At 32.5% G+C, this 19,148-nt stretch overlaps 2 protein-coding genes across 2 annotated transcripts; one reads left to right on the top strand and one right to left on the bottom strand.

Annotated features, from left to right (window-relative positions):
* The first annotated feature begins 5,152 nt into the window (after positions 1-5,152).
* LOC107605101 (Transducin/WD40 repeat-like superfamily protein) lies at positions 5,153-12,236 on the top strand. The gene is made up of 10 exons (XM_016306852.3): positions 5,153-5,446; positions 6,072-6,172; positions 6,476-6,585; positions 6,693-6,759; positions 7,422-7,521; positions 8,860-8,976; positions 9,053-9,190; positions 9,283-9,364; positions 11,592-11,641; positions 11,802-12,236. Exons 1-10 carry the CDS (start codon positions 5,372-5,374, stop codon positions 11,994-11,996), a joined length of 1,035 nt encoding a protein of 344 aa, XP_016162338.1. The 5' UTR covers positions 5,153-5,371; the 3' UTR covers positions 11,997-12,236.
* Positions 12,237-13,773: 1,537 nt separating this feature from the next.
* On the bottom strand, positions 13,774-14,762 carry LOC107605100 (oleosin Ara h 10.0101). The gene has a single exon (XM_016306851.3). It carries the CDS (start codon positions 14,637-14,639, stop codon positions 14,130-14,132), a length of 510 nt encoding a protein of 169 aa, XP_016162337.1. The 5' UTR covers positions 14,640-14,762; the 3' UTR covers positions 13,774-14,129.
* Positions 14,763-19,148: the final 4,386 nt, after the last annotated feature.

Genomic DNA, 19,148 nt, shown 5'->3' with positions numbered 1-19,148 from the left:
CACGATCAGACACAGAACAAGGCAAAAACTCAAGTTTTACAACCTCACCCTCCCTAACCCAACAAGAATAGCCTAACTGAGCCACACTAGTTTCATAATAAAAAACAGAGACCTACTCTTTCACCAATTCAGCAACCTATGAAAATGAATCTTTTGAGTCCTAAATGAACTCCTCTTAAACGATAATTTTGTCCTTTCCCTTTTTCGTGTTTCTCTTCTTTTTTACTTTTCCTTTTGCCTTCACCATTTTTTCAAACTATACCAAACCTAAACTCACACACAAAATCTTTACAGTAATAAAAGAAAACAACTAACCTTTCTTACTCATCTTCGAATTTAGTTCCAAAAAATGAAACACTTATTTTTAACCCAAACCTTTACCACTAAACAACGTCTTCATCAACCCTTAACATACGTGCGTAAATACACGATCAGGATCCCAGACCCTTTAGTTGCAAAATAATCTAAACTGTTCAAAACAAAATAAAAATAAAATAGTAATTCTACTCTTATAACAAAAAGTAACCGATCGCCGTATCCTTGGTAATTGTAAAAGGTGCCATAATAAGCATTTTATTACAAAATATCTAATAAAAAAAATTAAAAATCTAAATTTATTACAAATCTTCTGTAATATCTTCTCACCCTTATTCCAATTAAAACAGATTGAGCTTGGGGGATTATACTTTATATTATAAATATGTCGATTTAAAGCTCGAGCCTTGCGAAAAAAGCTCAACCTGTTTCTATAAAGCAGTCCACAGGTCAAGTTTGGGGGTTGTGATCCATTCTATATAACTCGCCCGCAAAACCTATATATCAGCATGATAACAGAAAACAAAGGAGAAATCCAAAATCAAGTGCATAATTCTGTTACTGAAGATAATGCGTCTTCAGAAGAAATCTCCATAGAATCACCTAGAAAATAGGTCAACCAAGTACCCGTACGATAGCACGTTCGAACTCAAAAAGTCTATAAAGAAAAAAATCCCTAAACTAAAGAAGATACGCTATTTATTCTGAATTGTAATATACTCATCTCACTCTCTTTCTGACTTGAGCATTAGAGTGCTTTTATAGGCACTCACCGCTGCCGTTCTTAGAAAGCCGATGTATACCTCATTTAGCCCAAACAGAAATGAATTTAACTTTGGATCGTACAAGCTATACTTCTCCCAAGACTTACTATGCAGGAACAAAAAGGTTATCGAATATCTATTAAGTATTAACCCACCAAGCCATCGGTCTTAAGTAGTACAAAGTAAAAATCTCAAGTCACTTTTTTTATGGTATGGGATTTTTAAAAAAGGAAAAATAATGTGAAAAGAGAAAGTGATTATAAGATTACTGCTCAGTGGATTAATACCTTAACAAAAATGGCGAACATTTATATGCTGTTGTATTCATGTAAAGTCAATAATTAAAAATTGTTAAATGATAATTTAGTCAAATTTATCAAATTAATTGACAACTTTTAAATATCAACTTCATATGAAACCATTGCATGAATTTCTATCTAAAAAAATACTCATAACGAAAAATTAATAAATTTTCTTGGATTCAATGATTATACATTTTCATATATATATGAAATATAGAATATAGAAAATATCGATAAATTTTTTCATCTTTACGTAAATTAGAAATTAAGGTATTTTTTTATTTAAAAAAGTGTATTGGTTAGGCCAATAATAATTAATAACAATGAGGAGCAATAAAATTTGATACATTAAAACAAAAAGTTATAGAAAAATAATTTTTAAGTAGTTAATATTAATTAATTTTTTAATTATAAAATTATTTTATTTAAACTTCATTTTTAGAAAATCTAGGATTTACATTTAATATTTAAGGTATAAAATAAAAAATTTATAATTTAGCATCTAAATTTTAAAATAAAAATATTAATTGATATTGAATTTGACATCATTTAATTTTAGACATTACAATATCACACATTTACTTAAAATACACTCATTACAATATTTAAAAGTTTTCATCCATTATTTTACCTTGCCAAATTTTAAACCCAAGTACACCTATATTAAAAAATATTATGATTTGCCACTTCAGTTAAGGTTTCAGCTGCCTCGAGCCTTTACACTATGTTTGCTTTAAGAAAAAAAATAAGAGAAGAGAAAAAAAATGGAAAAAGAATGAATGAAAAAATAAAAAATCAAAAAAATTTTATGTGGATCCCATAAAAATTATTTTCTATCCATTATAAACAAAAAAACAAAGAAAAAAGTGTTATTTTTTTTATGACTAAAAAGTGTTATCTTTTGTGTATTTACAATGTTACTCATAGTTATATTATTATTAATAATTATCAATCTAAATTTAGTTTTAATATGTTATTATAATAGAGATTCACATTTAAATATGGGTAAAAAACAAAAATAAGCCAAGGAAGAAAATAATTTACGTGAATAAGCCAAAACAAAAATTGCTTCATGAATCCACCAATGCACGTTTATATGTAGTTCGAACCAACTTGGTTCGAACTCCATTTCTACATAATTCGAACCAGCTTGGTTCGAATTATACACAAATACAGGCACACACATAATTCGAACCAGCTTAGTTCGAATTACACAGAAACACACGCACACACTAATTCGAACCAGCTTGGTTCGAATTACACACACAATAATTCATGGTATAATTCGAATTATGCTGTTAAAAAATTAATAATTTATTAAAAAAATTTATTAAAAAAATTAATAATTTAAAAATTAAAAAATATATATTTTATTTCATACGTTAAAAAAAAGCTAACAAAATATTTAATTACGAGACTTCTTTAAAATATTAATGAGCTATCAATTCGAATTCCATACAATACTTTTCTGTCCATTTTTAATAGTTCATGAATATTTTTTAATAATTTTTTTTAAATTATACTACAAAAAAATATTTTATCCTATGCAAAACAATTTAAAAAAAATAGCTTAAAAAATGTTAGGAGTACTATAAAAATTTGTAATGTTATAATAACTTAGGTAAATATATGCATGTACTTAAATTTTAAATAAAATACTCTACATAGTCAATAATAATTTAGAAATGAAAGAAAATATTTTATTCCATACAAAATAATTAAAAAATATATTTTATTCTATACAAAATAATTTTAAAAAATGGCTTAAAAGATGTTATGAGTACTATAAAAGTTTGTAATATTCTAGTGATTTAGGTAAATACATGATAAGAATATTTTTTCTTTAATTTCTAAATTATTAGTGACTATGTGGAGTATTTCTTTAATGTCCTAAGTCATTAGGACATTACAAATTTTTATAGTACTTCTAACATCTTTTAAGCCATTTTTTAAATTATTTTGCATAGAATAAAATATTTTTTTGTGGTATAATTTAAATAAATTTATTAAAAAATATTCATGAGCTATCAAGAATGGGCAGAAGAGTATTGTATAGAATTCGAATTGCTCACCATATAATTTGAATCAGAGTAATTCGAACTTCCCTATGCGTAATTCGAATCATGTAATATCTCACCATATAATTTAAATAATTTTATTAAAAAATTATCATGAATATTTTTTAATAAATTTATTTAAATTATACCACAAAAAAATATTTTATTTTATGCAAAATAATTTAAAAAATGGCTTAAAAGATGTTAGAAGTACTATAAAAATTTGTAATGTCCTAATGACTTAGGACATTAAAGAAATACTCCACATAGTCACTAATAATTTAGAAATTAAAGAAAAAAATATTTTTATCATGTATTTATCTAAATCATTAGAATATTACAAACTTTTATAGTACTCATAACATCTTTTAAGCCATTTTTAAAATTATTTTGTATAGAATAAAATATATTTTTTAATTATTTTGTATGGAATAAAATATTTTCTTTCATTTCTAAATTATTATTGACTATGTAGAGTATTTTATTTAAAATTTAAGTACATGCATGTATTTACCTAAGTTATTATAACATTACAAATTTTTATAGTACTCCTAACATTTTTTAAACCATTTTTTTTAAATTGTTTTGCATAGGATAAAATATTTTTTGTAGTATAATTTAAAAAAATTTATTAAAAAATATTCATGAACTATTAAAAATGGACAGAAAAGTATTGTATGAAATTCAAATTGATAGCTCATTAATATTTTAAAGAAGTCTCGTAATTAAATATTTTGTTAGCTTTTTTTAACGTATGAAATAAAATATATATATTTTTTATTTTTAAATTATTAATTTTTTTAATAAATTTTTTTAATAAATTATTAATTTTTTAATAGCATAATTCGAATTATACCATGAATTATTGTGTGTGTAATTCGAACCAAGCTGGTTCGAATTAGTGTGTGCGTGTGTTTGTGTGTAATTCGAACCAAGCTGGTTCGAATTATGTGTGTGCCTGTATTTGTGTATAATTCGAACCAAGCTGGTTCGAATTATGTAGAAATGGAGTTCGAACCAAGCTGGTTCGAACTACATATAAACGTGCATTAGTGGATTCATGAAGCAATTTTCGTTTTGGCTTATTTACGTAAATTATTTTTTCCTTTGACTTATTTTTGTTTTTTATCCTTTAAACATTATATATGTATTAGATAAATAATTTAAATTAAATATATAAAATTATAATATTTTGTAATATTTATAAAATGCAATAAAATATAAATAAATAAATAAAAATATTTATACTTTATTTTATTATAAAAATATTAATGTAATTTTATGATTTTTTTATTATTTTCTATTATCCAAACAAAAAATTTTTTATTTTATTTTTTCTATTCAGCTAAATAATATACAAATAATTGTATTTTTTATTATTTTTTTTCATTTTTTTTAATTTTCTTTTCTGTATCTAAAGTCTAAACAAAGTCTTATTTTTTATTAAATTACTCTTTCACCTTAACCCATGACAACAATAAAAAAGTCTCGTGACCCACAAATTTAATCTAACAAAATATATAAATTCAATTATAATTTTAGTCTTTATTATCTTATCTTATCTTTTCTTTATCTTATCTTTAGTTGTGGTTAACTTTTTGGTCATAGCTTTCAGGAGGTTTGAACTTTTTGGTATTTCAGGAGATTTGATTGGAGCCAAGCTCCCTAGGACTGGCTCTGTTTAGTTTTTGTCCTATTTTTGGGCTTTAGACCTCTTTGCTCATAAAAAAAACTAACTCGTATTTATATTTGCATCCTTAATTTATGCATATAATAATTTATTGACCAATAACGAAAGGGATTGCAGTGAGAATCTGGCTGGAGCTGGGTTCTTCAGTCTTTACACTACTAGTAACTGCCGTTTCTACACAGAAAAAATTTCCGGCCATCCTGAAAAAGGTTTAATTCGCTATACTGTCACCGGTCGGCGAGGATGACGGCGCCGCTGACAGAGCTAGATGACGATACGGTGCGCAGCATGTCCATAGCGGCGGTTTTCTCCGACTTCGTAAGCATTTACTCTCCCAGTTCGTTCCTTCCCTTCAAATTTAGCTTTTAAAACATTACCCTAGGATTGTTAGAAACTTAGGATTGTTCTCTCAGCGATGCATAGCAGTGTTCTTCTTGTTCTTGCCGTAAAAAAAGTTTTTAGGGCCAATTTAACGATTTCTTCAAATAAATTGGTTCTTGACCTGAGTGCCATGAACGTTTTGATCTTAGGGTCTCTTTTGTTCTTTTTTGTTTTAAACAAAAAATCAGCTTTTCTTTTTTTAACAGAAAAAATCCGTTGAGTAGCTTGATTAAAATCAGTTTAGCTTTTTACAACTAAATAAAAAATCAAATTGTAAAAGCGCTTTTTAAATAATTAGAAACAAATGCACCGTAAGCCTTCTTTCCCTTTTAAACATACATTACCTTGCTTTCTTCCTTTATAAGTATGAAAACTCTGGAAGTTTGTGAAATGGAATCTTTTGTTGTTTACACGCTCACAATTTTCTTTTTAATCACAATTTCTTCTAGAGCCGTGGAAGAAGTTATCAGTTTCTGATGATATCTTTGGTTCTTGGTATGGGGTTAAAGGCCTCATTCTTAAGCTGTGTTTATGTTTAGTGTAATTGCCATGAAATTTTCAGGGTGGGAAAATAAATTCTCTTGATTTCCATCGCAAAGATGATTTACTTGTCACAGCAAGTGAGGATGACTCAGTGCGACTATATGACATTGCCAATGCTAAGTGAGTCTACTGCTACAACATGGAAGTTAATCTCAGTAGGATAGAATTGAATAGCTTTTCCAATACACTATCAATGTATAAAAACTTATGTTTTCTATTAAAACATACTATTTGTAGTATCCTTAACTAGTGTCCTCAGGGCATTTGTTAGCAAGACTCTTGTTAATGAAGGGTTCTTTTTCTTCTATTTTACTTAAATAATTTCTCAATTATTGTCTTTAATTTTGTATCATTTGCTGCTTCATTAATGGATAATTGTTCTTCGCATTTAGGCATGTATAAAACATTTGCTATGAATTACAGGTTGTTGAAGACCACTTATCATAAGAAACATGGTGCTGATCGCATTTGTTTTACTCATCATCCAAACTCTGTTATATGTTCTTCTAAGTACAATTTGGAGAGTACTGGAGGTGAGCTTCTCCATACAATGATATTGATTTTTTGCTATTTATAATGAAAATGAATTATGAAAATGACTACAACTAATGAGTAATGACACCCACCCTTCCTTGTCCAGAATCATTGCGGTATTTATCAATGTATGACAACCGATGCTTACGCTACTTCAAAGGACATAAACAGAGGTGTGAAGCTTTTTTATCTTCTGAATTAAAATTAGAACAAGGCTAAAATTAAAACTATTGATGGGTTACCTGTCCATAGGTCAAACAAGGCAATCCCAAAATTTGCATCACATTTGTTCTATAATACTTCTTTTGCTTTTGATGTGTGGTACGCTTGGTTTGGTATTTTTGATGAATGTTGGATGTGTTCTATCTCTTGGAGAGTTTCTTTAGCATTCACTTCCTTCATTTTGGGAGTAATAAAGAGGCTAAACTTCTATAGCAATTATTGCAATCCATGCTGCAATGTGATATATTTGGCTGGGCAAATCTCTAATATCGTTAAAGGGGAACTTTGTGAGAAATCATTTGATTTGGTATAAGACTAGCACACTTGCATCAAGCTCACAGTGTTTCTTGGGGTGTATGTAAATGATTTGTTGAGGGATTGGAATATTGAGTTTTTCTGTTTTGTTTATTCTGTCTGTTTCTGTATTAGTAGGACTTCCTCCCCATTTTCTGTAAATTCTACATTTTAGTATTAATAACTTTCCCCCCTTAAAATAGTAATGTTATGTGTGCTCTCTGTCTCTTCCTATCTTTTTCTTTTCTCTTTTTAATACTAGTTTCTTTGTTGTACATGAGTGTTTGCTGATCCTTTTCTTCTATGACTTGTTTTATAGAGTTGTTTCTCTCTGCATGTCTCCAATCAATGATAGCTTCATGTCTGGTTCTCTGGACCACAGTGTTAGAATATGGGATCTTCGTGTAAATGCCTGCCAGGTTGGTAGTGTTTATTTTGTTGTTGGGGATCAGGGATGACTGTGATATAACATAATTGTCTTTCAAAGTTCTATTGAAGCAATTGCTCAATTCCTAGTTATATTGGTGCAGAGGGTATACAGTGTGTTCTAGTATGAGAATACTAATTACTCTTCACAAATTAAGTTTATTTTTGTACATATTCTTCTTTTCAGAGTGGGTAAATAGTGTTTTGGTCCTAAGGTTTAGACTGAAAATCAAAATGGTCCCCAACCTTTTATATTGTCAAAAGCATCCCTAATGTTACACAGAAATTTTTAAAAAGTGGTCCTTCTGTTAAGCGTAGTTAATTTTTGGATGGATATATCCTTAGTTGTAGTTAGCTGTGAGAGAAAGAGAAAAAGAGGAAGGGGGGGGGGGGAAGTAAACAAAGAGGGGAAGAGATAACGAGAGACAGAGAACGAAGAGAGATAGAGGACCGCCTGGAGGAGAAGGGAAGAGGAAGAGAGGGGATCACAGAGAAGAAAGACAGAGGGCAACAGTGAGAGAGGAGAGGTAACATGGGAAGAGAGATAGAGATTGCTGTAACTCGTGAGAGGAAGAGGAAGAAGGCGACAGTGGAGAGAGGAACCACCTTGTCTCCTGTTCTCCACCTCCACACTGCTGCTGCTTGGCTTTTTGTCCTGCTTTTGTTTGGCTAGCCACCTCCACCACACCCCCATTATTGCCTCGCCTCCGCTGTGTTGCTGTTGTCGTCATGTTCTGTTCCTCCATGCTCTATTTTGCTGGCTCTGCTCATCCCTTGTGCTGCCACGGCTGCCTTGACTTTCTGCTGCTCCATATCGACATTGTCTTTTGCCCGTGTCTGGCGCCGTTGACGATGGTGGTTGCTGTTGATTTTGTTGTTGCTACTGTTGACGTGGACTTACCTTGCTCCGGCCTCTGTTGCTCCCACTGTTCTGCTGAGTTGTGGCTGCTACTGATTGGCTGTGCTGTCAAGCCGCTGTTCTCTCTCTTTCCCTCTTCTTTCTTTTGTTTATTTATTTTTTCCCACAGTTAACTGCCAAAGGACAAATCCATCCTAAAATTAATGTCACTTAATGGTAGGACCAATTTAGAAAATTTCATGTATTGTCAGAGACATTTTTGACGATGAAAATAGGTTGGAGACTATTTGATTTTTAACCCAAAGACTAAAACAGTATTTTATCCTTTCAGAATATACTTAATAATATATCAATTAGTAACAGATTAGCTTTGAGTTCTTTGAGTTTACACATTTCATCAAGGGTTAATAAAAAAATGAAAAACAATGGAAAGAGTGACAAAATGATTTATTCTCACTGTTATAGTTCTCAGGGAATCTTACGTCTACGCGGTAGGCCTGCTGTTGCCTATGACCAACAGGGCCTGGTCTTTTCTGTAGCAATGGAAGGGGGAGCTATCAAATTGTTTGATTCACGTTCATATGATAAGGTGAATCTTTCTCTAGACTTAGATTTGCTTTCCGTGAATTAATTTCACAAGTTTGACATTTCCATTGGTATTGTAGGGTCCCTTCGACACCTTTTTGGTTGGCGGTGATACAGCTGAGGTTTGTGATATCAAATTCAGCAATGATGGCAAATCAATGCTTCTGACTACCACTAATAATAATATCTACGTTCTTGATGCATATGGAGGAGAAAAGGTTTCTTTCTCTGATAATGAAGTCTTCTGAATTATTTATTCAATGCCTTTGTTCGAAATATGCCGAAGCTGATTGCTTTTTAACTTGTACAGCGCTGTGGGTTTAGTTTGGAACCATCTCCTGGTACCACAATAGAGGCTACATTTACCCCAGATGGGAAGTATGCTGTGGCAGGTACACCATTTGCATAAAATTTTGCCTTTTACCTTTTATTCTTGCCGTATATCACTTCCTAGCTTTTATTTTTAGCTTTTGATATGCACAAAACCCATTGGAACCTTATTATTGTGGTGAACTACTGATATGCTTTGGGCTTTTACTAGTAGTACCAGAATTCAACTCAATTATAGATATTAATGAAGTATTAGTGCTGAGTAATTGTCTTCTTTGTTAGAAATAAAGAAAATATCTCCTTTCATCCCTTTTACATCTTAAAATACGATATCATCTCTCACATAGTAACATAGAATATTAACAAATATCCCACATGATCTCTTGGTGTTGGTTCTTTATTCCATTTCACAATTTCTTTCCATCATCTTGACCTGGTATTGGAATAAACCATCATCTATGACTTGTACCATGACTAATCCTGCTGCAAGTTCCCAAATTTTCAAACTGTATTGTTCAATATACTCAATTCAAGATATTGAAACCTATCTTCTTCAACCAGCCGCGGCACTTTCCCTCTAATGTATCTTTTTGTTGCTGGTCAGTGATATTTTGTTATAATAATTTTCACTAAATTAACCATCATTGTTGACCAGCTATCTGCCAATAGGGTCATCATATGGAACCTCACTCATGCTTTAGTGCGTGGCCCTTCTCGGTTTGGTCTCAACAGTTACAAGTTCCAGTTAGAGTACTGGGTCATACCCACCGTCTTTTACCAAGTCCCATACTGATTTTATTTCGACAGTCCCAGTTTTAGCAGTAATATTGAATGTTGGTAAGCACATTAGTCATTGAATTAGAGATGAGGAACATTTCATGCAATTCTGGTTATTTGTTCAACCAAAGTGCCAAAGGAAGGATAAAAGTATCTGTCTTTTTAATTTAATTTAATTTAATTTAATTTAATTTTTTAAAAATACTGTATGGTCTAGTGAAATGGTAGAACATATAACTAAGAAGTAAAGGAATGGTCGGGATTAACTACGTAAATACGTAATCAGTATCTGAATGGCTATGGCATTTTCCTCTAGAACCTTAGTCTATGGCATTAAGTGATGCCTTTGCGTCCTATCACAAATAATGTTTACAACTTTACATGCATTCCATTGAAATTATAAGCCTTCTTGATGGTTTCATCAATAGTCTTTCTTGATCTCCTTCCCCTTCTTTGGCTCTACCTATTGGGCTTTCCACCATTCGATTTACTTCTCTGCCTATTTCTGCATTGATTTTGATGATGGACATAAGGTATTTCTTTGTGTAACTAATGGGATGGTATAATATCCTACTCTCACCTGTATAAGTAAGAATTTGGATGTCATTTGCTAAATTTACATTGCATGCTTGTAAAACTTGTCTTTAAACTTCTGATGTATTTTCTTTGTTGAGTCCCCAACTAGGATTAATGTCATTTGGAAAAAAGTAGAGAAGACTTGCATTATTGCATTAGTTCATGAATATATTCAGTAACCATTCTAGATCATGTTCAAAAGATAGAGGCTTAAGTGGATCCTTGATATAGGGAAGGCTTCAATAGCCTCATGTTTTGTTCTAACAATTGTTATAACTCCGTAAAAGACATATCTTGGATTGCCAGAATATAGGCAATAGGAACTCCTTTAATCTTGAAAGCCTTCCACAGTATCCTTATTTGGGTCCCTACGTTATACTTATTAACAATCCCAAAACCATATGCAAGTGTTTTATATGAAGTCATGTTATTGTTATCCATCATGCTTGTCTGTTTCAAAAGTTACGCTTATAGTAAAACCAAATCTGTAGTATAGTATTGAGTATTGATTGTTCTTTGAATGAAATTATAGGAGTTGATGATTTGTATAAGTTGGAGTTTAATCCTAAGTGGACATGGATTTAATGTGATAGTTTGATTGTATTTTAATTTCACGATCTACTGTAAGGTAACCAGTTGGTAACTTTTATTCTTTCAAATTTCGGGTGTCCTGTATGCAATACAGCAACAGTAATCAAATTTCGTTTTTCTTTAGGCCTTTTTTTGCTTTTTTTTTTTTTTTCATTTTATTTTAAATTACAACATCTAATAAGACCACCTGTGAAGGTAGGCATTGATGATTCATTCTTGTAGTGGTGTTTTTGTGTTTTAACTCTTCTGCTTGACTGCTTGAATCTTTCATCGTTTTCTTCGTTCATATTAATATATAATCACTAATGATGGATATAAAATCTGCTTAATTTTGCAAATCTTAAGGTTCGGGAGGTGGAACCATGCATGCTTGGAATATTGAGACCAGAAATGAGGTAATCATCCCTTTTGGGTTCGCACTACTCTTCAATTTTTAATAGTAATGTGATTCTATAGTTGAATAGGTCATAACTAAATAATAAGATCCATGATTGGTTGGAGTAACAATTTTTCGTTCTGGTATATGACTAGACTAGCCTGTGGTTCTCTATGCAGGTTGCATGTTGGAGCAGCCACATTGGCGTACCTTCGTGCTTGAAATGGGCCCCTCGCAGGGCTATGTTTGCTGCAGCCTCTTCTGTTCTTACCTTTTGGATACCTAATAATAATGGTAATGGTTCAAATCCGAGAGCTGAGTATGGTGGAACTGACGCTGAACCTGGACCTCAGTCCCAACCATTCGTTCATTGACAACTGAGGTTTCTCTAAAACCTACGGTTTCGATGCACGAAGAAATCAGTCAAAGCATTTTCTTGGCCAACTTCGCAGATTATGGGAATGTTTTCAATTGTAAATTCCTTAGTAGAATGTTCTTTTTAGGAAAAAAGCACACTTGATACTCCTGAAGTTATTTTGTAATTTTGTTTCACTATCACTCCAACCAAATGTTTTCAAATGAATTCAGCTTAATCATTCTGTTAAAAATTGACAGATGATGGTTAGTTTGTCTTTTTTTTCCCACAAATTTTCATTGTTACCCCATGTCAACCTCTATCCCTTCACCACCTTCCTTCTACACAACCATCTCTCTTGCTGCCAACACTATACCCTTCAATCTCCCACCAATCATAAACCACCTGACACAACCTCCACCCACACCACCGCTCAACCTCAATCACCAACATTGTTTGCACCTCCACGGCTCTACTATCACAGTAGCACCACCACTACCTTCAACGCAACTATAAGTAGAACCCTATTGGTTTGTGAAGTCGGAACATCGTTACGGGTTGAACCCTATTTTTAGCAAAGACGATGATGTTAGTGTTCTTTCTTTGATTTTCTTTGAAGAGTTTCTTGAATTTTGGGTTGATTTTGTTTGGAAAGTTTGCTTTGGTAAATTTGATGGTGGTGGAGGCTTGTGGTGATGGGGGTGGTTGTTTGTGGTGTTGGTGGTGGAGGAGGAGAGATTGAAGGAAGGGAAGAGAAATGTATTGGATGATGAAGAGGTGGGAATGTCGCAACAATGCCAAATTTAGAGGAAAATAATTTGACTCTTGAAATATAATGAGTAAGAATAATGGAGAAGAGAAGATAATTTTGCTGCATTTGAATAAACAACGACTATACGTTCATCAGTAGTCATTTTGTTGTGAGAATTTTGTTACATACCTCATTTGTAATTGGTGGAAACTCAGGTAAATTTAGTCAAATTATTTAAATTATTTTATGGATCTCAGCTATTAATTTCATGAGAGCCATCAACTTCACATCAATAATTGATAGCCATCAACTTCATACTGCACGTGAATTTTCATTTTTGTAATTTCTCGTATTTATAGGTATTTCTCGTATTTATAGGTAATTTTATCGTTATTGCTACTATTTTTGCAGGTATTGGGTGGAAAATTTCATTCTGTCCCATTTACCCAGGCTTGGTGTGCAAATACATTACATTTAATATTGAAATTTATTTTTGTCAGTTTAAATTCTAAATCTTAATTAAAATTTAGTTTTGTCATTTTAATAAAAAAAGCCCATTGCTCACCTCAGGGGAGGAGTTAGTTTTGCAGCATGAACTTATTGATCATTGGGCGTTTTTATTTAACCAAGTAGTGCTCTGATAAAATCTGAACTGTCCGGAGAAGGTAAAAAGTGCTATGATAAAATCTTAACTATCATGGAAAAAATGTGCTTTGATAAAATTATGTTAGATGTATATAAAAAATATAATAAAATAATTAAACACCACCACGTATGTTAAGTGGACGTTGCATTTTTGTTGATAAAATCGACTACTGTTTATCTATTATGATAGAATCTATTATGATAGAATTATCAAATAATACTCGCTCCAATTTAAGAAAGAATGAATGAAATTTTGGAGTTCCTCTTATTTATTCGTTTATATTATGTATTTATGTGCCTATGTATGCTATGTATGTGTTGTATGATCCTTATCAAATATCATAAAGAAGACGGAAAATGCACCAGTGTTAAATTACCATTTTATAACGATTTTCCGGTATTGAAAGTATGAAACATGAACACTTCTTCATTATTGCACTTGACAGAAAACACTCGCATTGAAATTAAACAATTGAAGTGAACCAAACCTACATGCATACTGACACACAAACAAAGCTGGTAGCAGCACCTCTTTATGACGAACAAACCACTTCTCTGACCAAAAAAAGAAAAATCACTTCTCTCATTAAAAAAGCAAATCAACAAGAACATAAACAAACCAAACCGCTACCTACAAGATCATAGAAAGACACAAAATGCTCACAACTTCAACTACAAGGAGTACATCATTTATTTGCGTGTCACCATCAAAACCCATTAGACCCCTTTCATCCTTAAGCTTAAACCACTATTCTATCAAGTTCTCTTTGAATCCTGAGCCTTGGTCTGTATCTCTTGCCCAACTTCCTTGGTCTTCTGTCCTACATCCTTCGTCTTCTGTCCAACGTAACCGGCCACGTCAGCCATGCGGTGCTTTGCCATTTCCAGCTGCTCCGGCACCGATCCGTGGGTCTGCCGGATGTAATTCATGACCCACGAGAACGAAGACAGCCCCGTCAGCCCACATGCACCTGACGTCAAGAACCCCGCCACCGAGAGCCCAACGACAATGGTGGCTGGAACTATGACAGGGCTGAAGAGGATGAAAAGCGGGGTGGTCACCGCCAGCCCAAGCAGGGTTCCGGCAAGGGCAAGCCCCGCGAACAATAGCAACGTGCCGCCGATAGGGAGTCCAGTGATGACGGCGATAACCTTAGATGTTGACGGGCCTCTGTCGGCATAGCGGTTAGTTCCGGCAGCGGTGTCGCCGAAACGGCCAGCTGTGGTGTGGACTTGGACAGTGTGTGGTTGGGTACGGTCAGTCATGGCTGATGGTTGCAGGAAGCTCCCTTTTCTTCCTTATGTTTCTTTTACTCTGAATGAAGCAGGTTTCAGGGAGAAGAGGTAAAGAGAAGGAATGATATTTAATTTGGTTTGTGTATGCATGTGACGTGGAGTGTGTGAGAGTATGTGTTTCTTATAGAAAAGTTGGGTTGCAAGGTGGGTGACACGTAGGTGCGAGTTGTTGAGTAAGGGCTTTGCATGGTTAACAGGTTTCAGTGTGAGTGGCCTCAGTCAATTGCAAAAGAGTACAAAACTACAAACTTACAAAGTAGTGATTCATTCACATGAGTGCATGGCTACATACTTGAGATCAGGCTTCGCTTTGGTGTGCCATTTTCTCGAGGTTTACGCCAATACAACTAATATAAGTATAGTTGTTCTCTTCTTTTGTAAATAATTTAATTAATTCAAACTTATCACATTTTAATTTATTATTTATAAATATACAATAAAAAATAATATACTTTGTATATTTATCAAACTTAAATGTTATAATTATCTGTGTATGTAAGGTTATATGTTATTATTATCAATTAAAAGTATAAAATATACAATTTATGTATTAATATAAATAATCATAATTGAGAGAGATTAATTAGGAATCTATAAGTTCAACTTACTGAAACTCAAATTCTACTCATTTAATATATTAAACTATTTCATTTTAGTCTATAATAATAATAAAAACGGGCTTGCTATACATCTATGTAATCAAGTTGGTCCAAACCCAAAACAACTAATGCGCTTCCCAATCTCAATAAATAAACGTGACTTTCATGCGCCCCATACAAATGAAATGACTACTTCATTCGCGCTTCATTATGAAAAAACGTTCTTTCTTCTTCAATACACACGAAAACGTTCCGTCTTTTCGAATCTCTCTCAAAATCACTCAAACTTCAATCACATTCTCTGCAGAAACCACTACTAGAAAGGAATCAGAAGAAGATTTCGCAAGCAACAACCAGAAACAAACGAAAACAGCAACAAAGACTACCAAAGGTATGAAAAAATTACTATTCATCTGAAATCTTGCAATGTAGCATTTCGCTTAGTTGCATTTTAGTTTTACTGGTTTGCTTTGGTTCGTTTAGTAGATTGAACTATTGTGAATGATTTGTACAATATAACTAGGCCTTGGAATGAAATTTGTTGTTATTTTCATTCAATTTAGTGTAACTAGGGCTTTAAGATATACGTGCTTGTTCTTATTGGTGTGGATATTTAACTAGAGCTTTGTTACTATCTTCAGTACTTCTTTTGCATGCAAGAATACTATTCTTGTTGATTGAAAATTGATCATCATTTATTAACCACATGAACGTTTTTCAGTTCGGTGGCTTTTGTGATTTTGGTTCTACGCATGAATGAGTTTTGGTTCGGTAGGTTGTGGCATTTTAATTAACTTGATTAAGATATGCATGCTTGTGATTGTTGATGAATTGAATAAGTTTTGTTTAGGACAATTGAAATTAGAGACAACTCTTTCACTTTGATAAGCCATACTACTGTAAAATTGTCTCATTATATTGGATAGATTTCAGGACGAATGGTAGTTGACCTTGATACTTAAAGAAAGATATCAAGTTTCAGTAAGAGTTTTTAAAGAATCCAATCTGCGAATGTCATTTTCAAAGAACACCTAATTGATGAAATTTGAAAAACTTTTCTTTTGGAAGATGTTGATTTGATTAAGATATATGTGCTTGTTCTTATTTGTGTGGATAGTTTAACTACAACTTTGAAAATGATTGTTACTATCTTCAGTACTTCTTTTGCATGGAAGAATACTATTCTTGTTGATTGAAAGTTGATAATCATTTATTAACCACATGAACGTTTTTCGGTTCGGTACCCTTTGTGATTTTGGTTCTGTGCATGAACAATTTTCACTTCGGTGAGTTGTGGCATTTTAATTGACTTGATTAAGATATACATGCTTGTGCTTGTTGATGTATTCAATGAAGTATTGACCAAAATTTTTCATTACAGCAAAAAATACAACAAGAAAATGGCAACAATGAAGAAGAAAGCACATTATAACGTAAGGAGATTAAATATATTTATCCGCTTTCATTCGAAAAATATCTATTTTGTATTATAAATATATCCTCACATTCTATTTCAAAATGTGCAGAAAACACACTATTGCAGATGCCAAACAAAGGCAATATCAACAGTGTACAGGCAAATGAGTCAAGAAAAGAAAGATATTGTGGAAGAAATAGGATTTGGTGCTCTGGCAAATGTTCCAAAAATGAATGTCTCTAATACACTGTTGAAAGAATTGCTTGATCGGTTTGATAAAGAGAAAGGATGCCTGAAAACTCTCCAGGGAAAAATATACATAACTCCTCGGAAAGTAGCAGCTGCCCTCGGCATAACCAACGGAGGTAATACATTTTCTATTTACTGCTTATTTTCAGTTCATTAGTGTGCAGAAAATTAACTGACCATTTTTTTACTGATTTTTACTATTAAAATATTGTAGAAAATCGTTTTCCTGAAAAGGTTGATTACAACAATCTAAATCCAGCAGACAAGGAATGTGCTTGATATGAGTGTAGAAGGGGAGGAGAACCAGAAAAATTTCAAGAGAACTTTTGTTGTCTTCATACAAAAGTGCTTCTTGCTCCCCACAACGGTAAGTGTGGCCTCCCCAATCCATAAGCCACCAATCTTTCATGTGGACAACATTCGAGAATGGGATTGGGCAAAGCATGTGCTCAACTTCTTGATGAAAGGAGTTGAAAACAAAAGAAAGGGGGAAGAAACAGCCTGTTGATGGCTGTGCTTTTGTATTAATGTTGATATATTTCCACGAAATCAAGTTCCCCTGCCCGTTTTCACCTGATGCTCCCCCTGCACCGTGGGTGACCCATTGGACAAGGCAAATGATGCTTGAACGGATTTCATCTGAAGCAACAAAACCATTGATAAATACTCTACTAAAATTTTCCCAAAAATTTACTTTCAAATGCTTTTAAAATACTCTACTAACTAAATAAACTTCTGTTTTAGGTTATAATAATTTATTTGTCCTACTTGCAATTGTTAGTTTGTTCATTTGAATGTTTCTGCATTAAGAAATATTTTTATTGATAATTAAATAGTTGTCATGTACTATTCACCATATGAACATTTTTCGGTTTGGTGGGATTGTTTCATTTGGTTCACCGGATTGTTAATGTGTTTTCTTGGTGATTAAATAATTGAGTCCTTGTTTCTCTTTTAGGAACTTCTGTATAGAAAGGAAAAAAAGAAAGAAAAAACAAAAACAAGTAACTTGGACAAGAAAGAAAAAGGAAAGAAAATAAAAAAGAAAATTGTCGGGACGGATTCTTCTTTGGAAGAGGAAAGACTATCCGAATCTAAATCCGAAAGCCAGTAAGTTTAATTTTCATATTGATTTCATTTAACTTGTATTTGCTTAAATATGTTCTTATGTATTGCAGAGAAGAAGAAATAAAAAAAAACCGGAACAAAAAAAAAGAAAACAACCACTGAAGGTGGTTAAAAAACAAATCAAATAAACAAAGCCTGTGCCGATAGATTCAGAGAGCACAAGCGAATCTGAAAGAGAATAAGTATTGCATAATTTCTGTGAGACGTTTTGTTGATTGCATATATATCAAGTTTTGTTTAGCAAATGATTTATTTTCGGTTCGGCGGGCTTCTAATTTTTGTGTTAGCCCTTTAATTTAGTTCGGTTCGGTGGTGTCTGTCAGTTTGGTTGACTTCATTGTTAGTGTCTTGTATCCAGTATAAATTCGATGTGTTTATCTGTTTTCCAGAGAAAATGAAATCGAAAAAACACCGATAATAAAAAGAAAATAATCGGAAAGGGTGGCAAAAACACCAGCCCAACCTGACAAGGAGTAAGTTTCTCGAATCATAAATTATCTTATTGATACTTACGTTCTAGATTCCTTGATACTTATTTTGTGAACTTTTAGAACTGAACAAGCAAAAGACAATGCTGCGGAAAGAAGAAAACGAGCATTGGAAATGATAAGAGAAAAAAGATCAAAGAAAACAAATGATGGAGCTCAGTCAGCAAACATTGCTCCAGATCAGTTTGACTCTCCAAAGGCACAAAATGAATTCTCTCAGACGTAAGATTTAGTTTATTATTCCCGAATTCTTTTTCTTTCTTTGCTTACTTTTACTACAACCTTTTTTAATTCCTTTAGATTCAATTACTAATATTTATTTATCTTTCTTAGAGTGCCAACTGTAAATCTGGATAGCGAGCAAATATTACAGACTCAAGGAAGCTCTACACCTTCTGTAAATGCCCGCGAGCAATACCAAGTAACTTGGTTCACTGCATATTGAACTTTCGATTCAGTGGTTGTCAAAAATGAATTTAATGCGTTTCTAGACCTCTGCTTTTAATCTTGGTTTCTAATTTTAATTTGTTATCTTTTTTTTAGGAAAACAACCCTGGAAAGCATGGTAAAATATTTAAAAAAAAAAATCTTCCCAAAA

The sequence above is a fragment of the Arachis ipaensis genome, chromosome B6, assembly GCF_059453495.1.
Source record: "Arachis ipaensis isolate K30076 ecotype BB chromosome B6, ASM5945349v1, whole genome shotgun sequence".
Classification (NCBI taxonomy): Eukaryota; Viridiplantae; Streptophyta; class Magnoliopsida; order Fabales; family Fabaceae; genus Arachis; species Arachis ipaensis.
This window is presented reverse-complemented; position numbering and strand designations above follow the sequence as displayed.

Bases quoted from the DNA above. Each gene is read 5' to 3' on its own strand.
- LOC107605101 (XM_016306852.3), top strand. From the start codon at position 5,372: ATGACGGCGCCGCTGACAGAGCTAGATGACGATACGGTGCGCAGCATG. The intron at 9,191-9,282 runs GTTTCTTTCTCT...TAACTTGTACAG, and splicing joins ATGCATATGGAGGAGAAAAG to CGCTGTGGGTTTAGTTTGGA. The intron at 11,642-11,801 runs GTAATCATCCCT...TTCTCTATGCAG, and splicing joins ATATTGAGACCAGAAATGAG to GTTGCATGTTGGAGCAGCCA.
- LOC107605100 (XM_016306851.3), bottom strand. From the start codon at position 14,639: ATGACTGACCGTACCCAACCACACACTGTCCAAGTCCACACCACAGCT.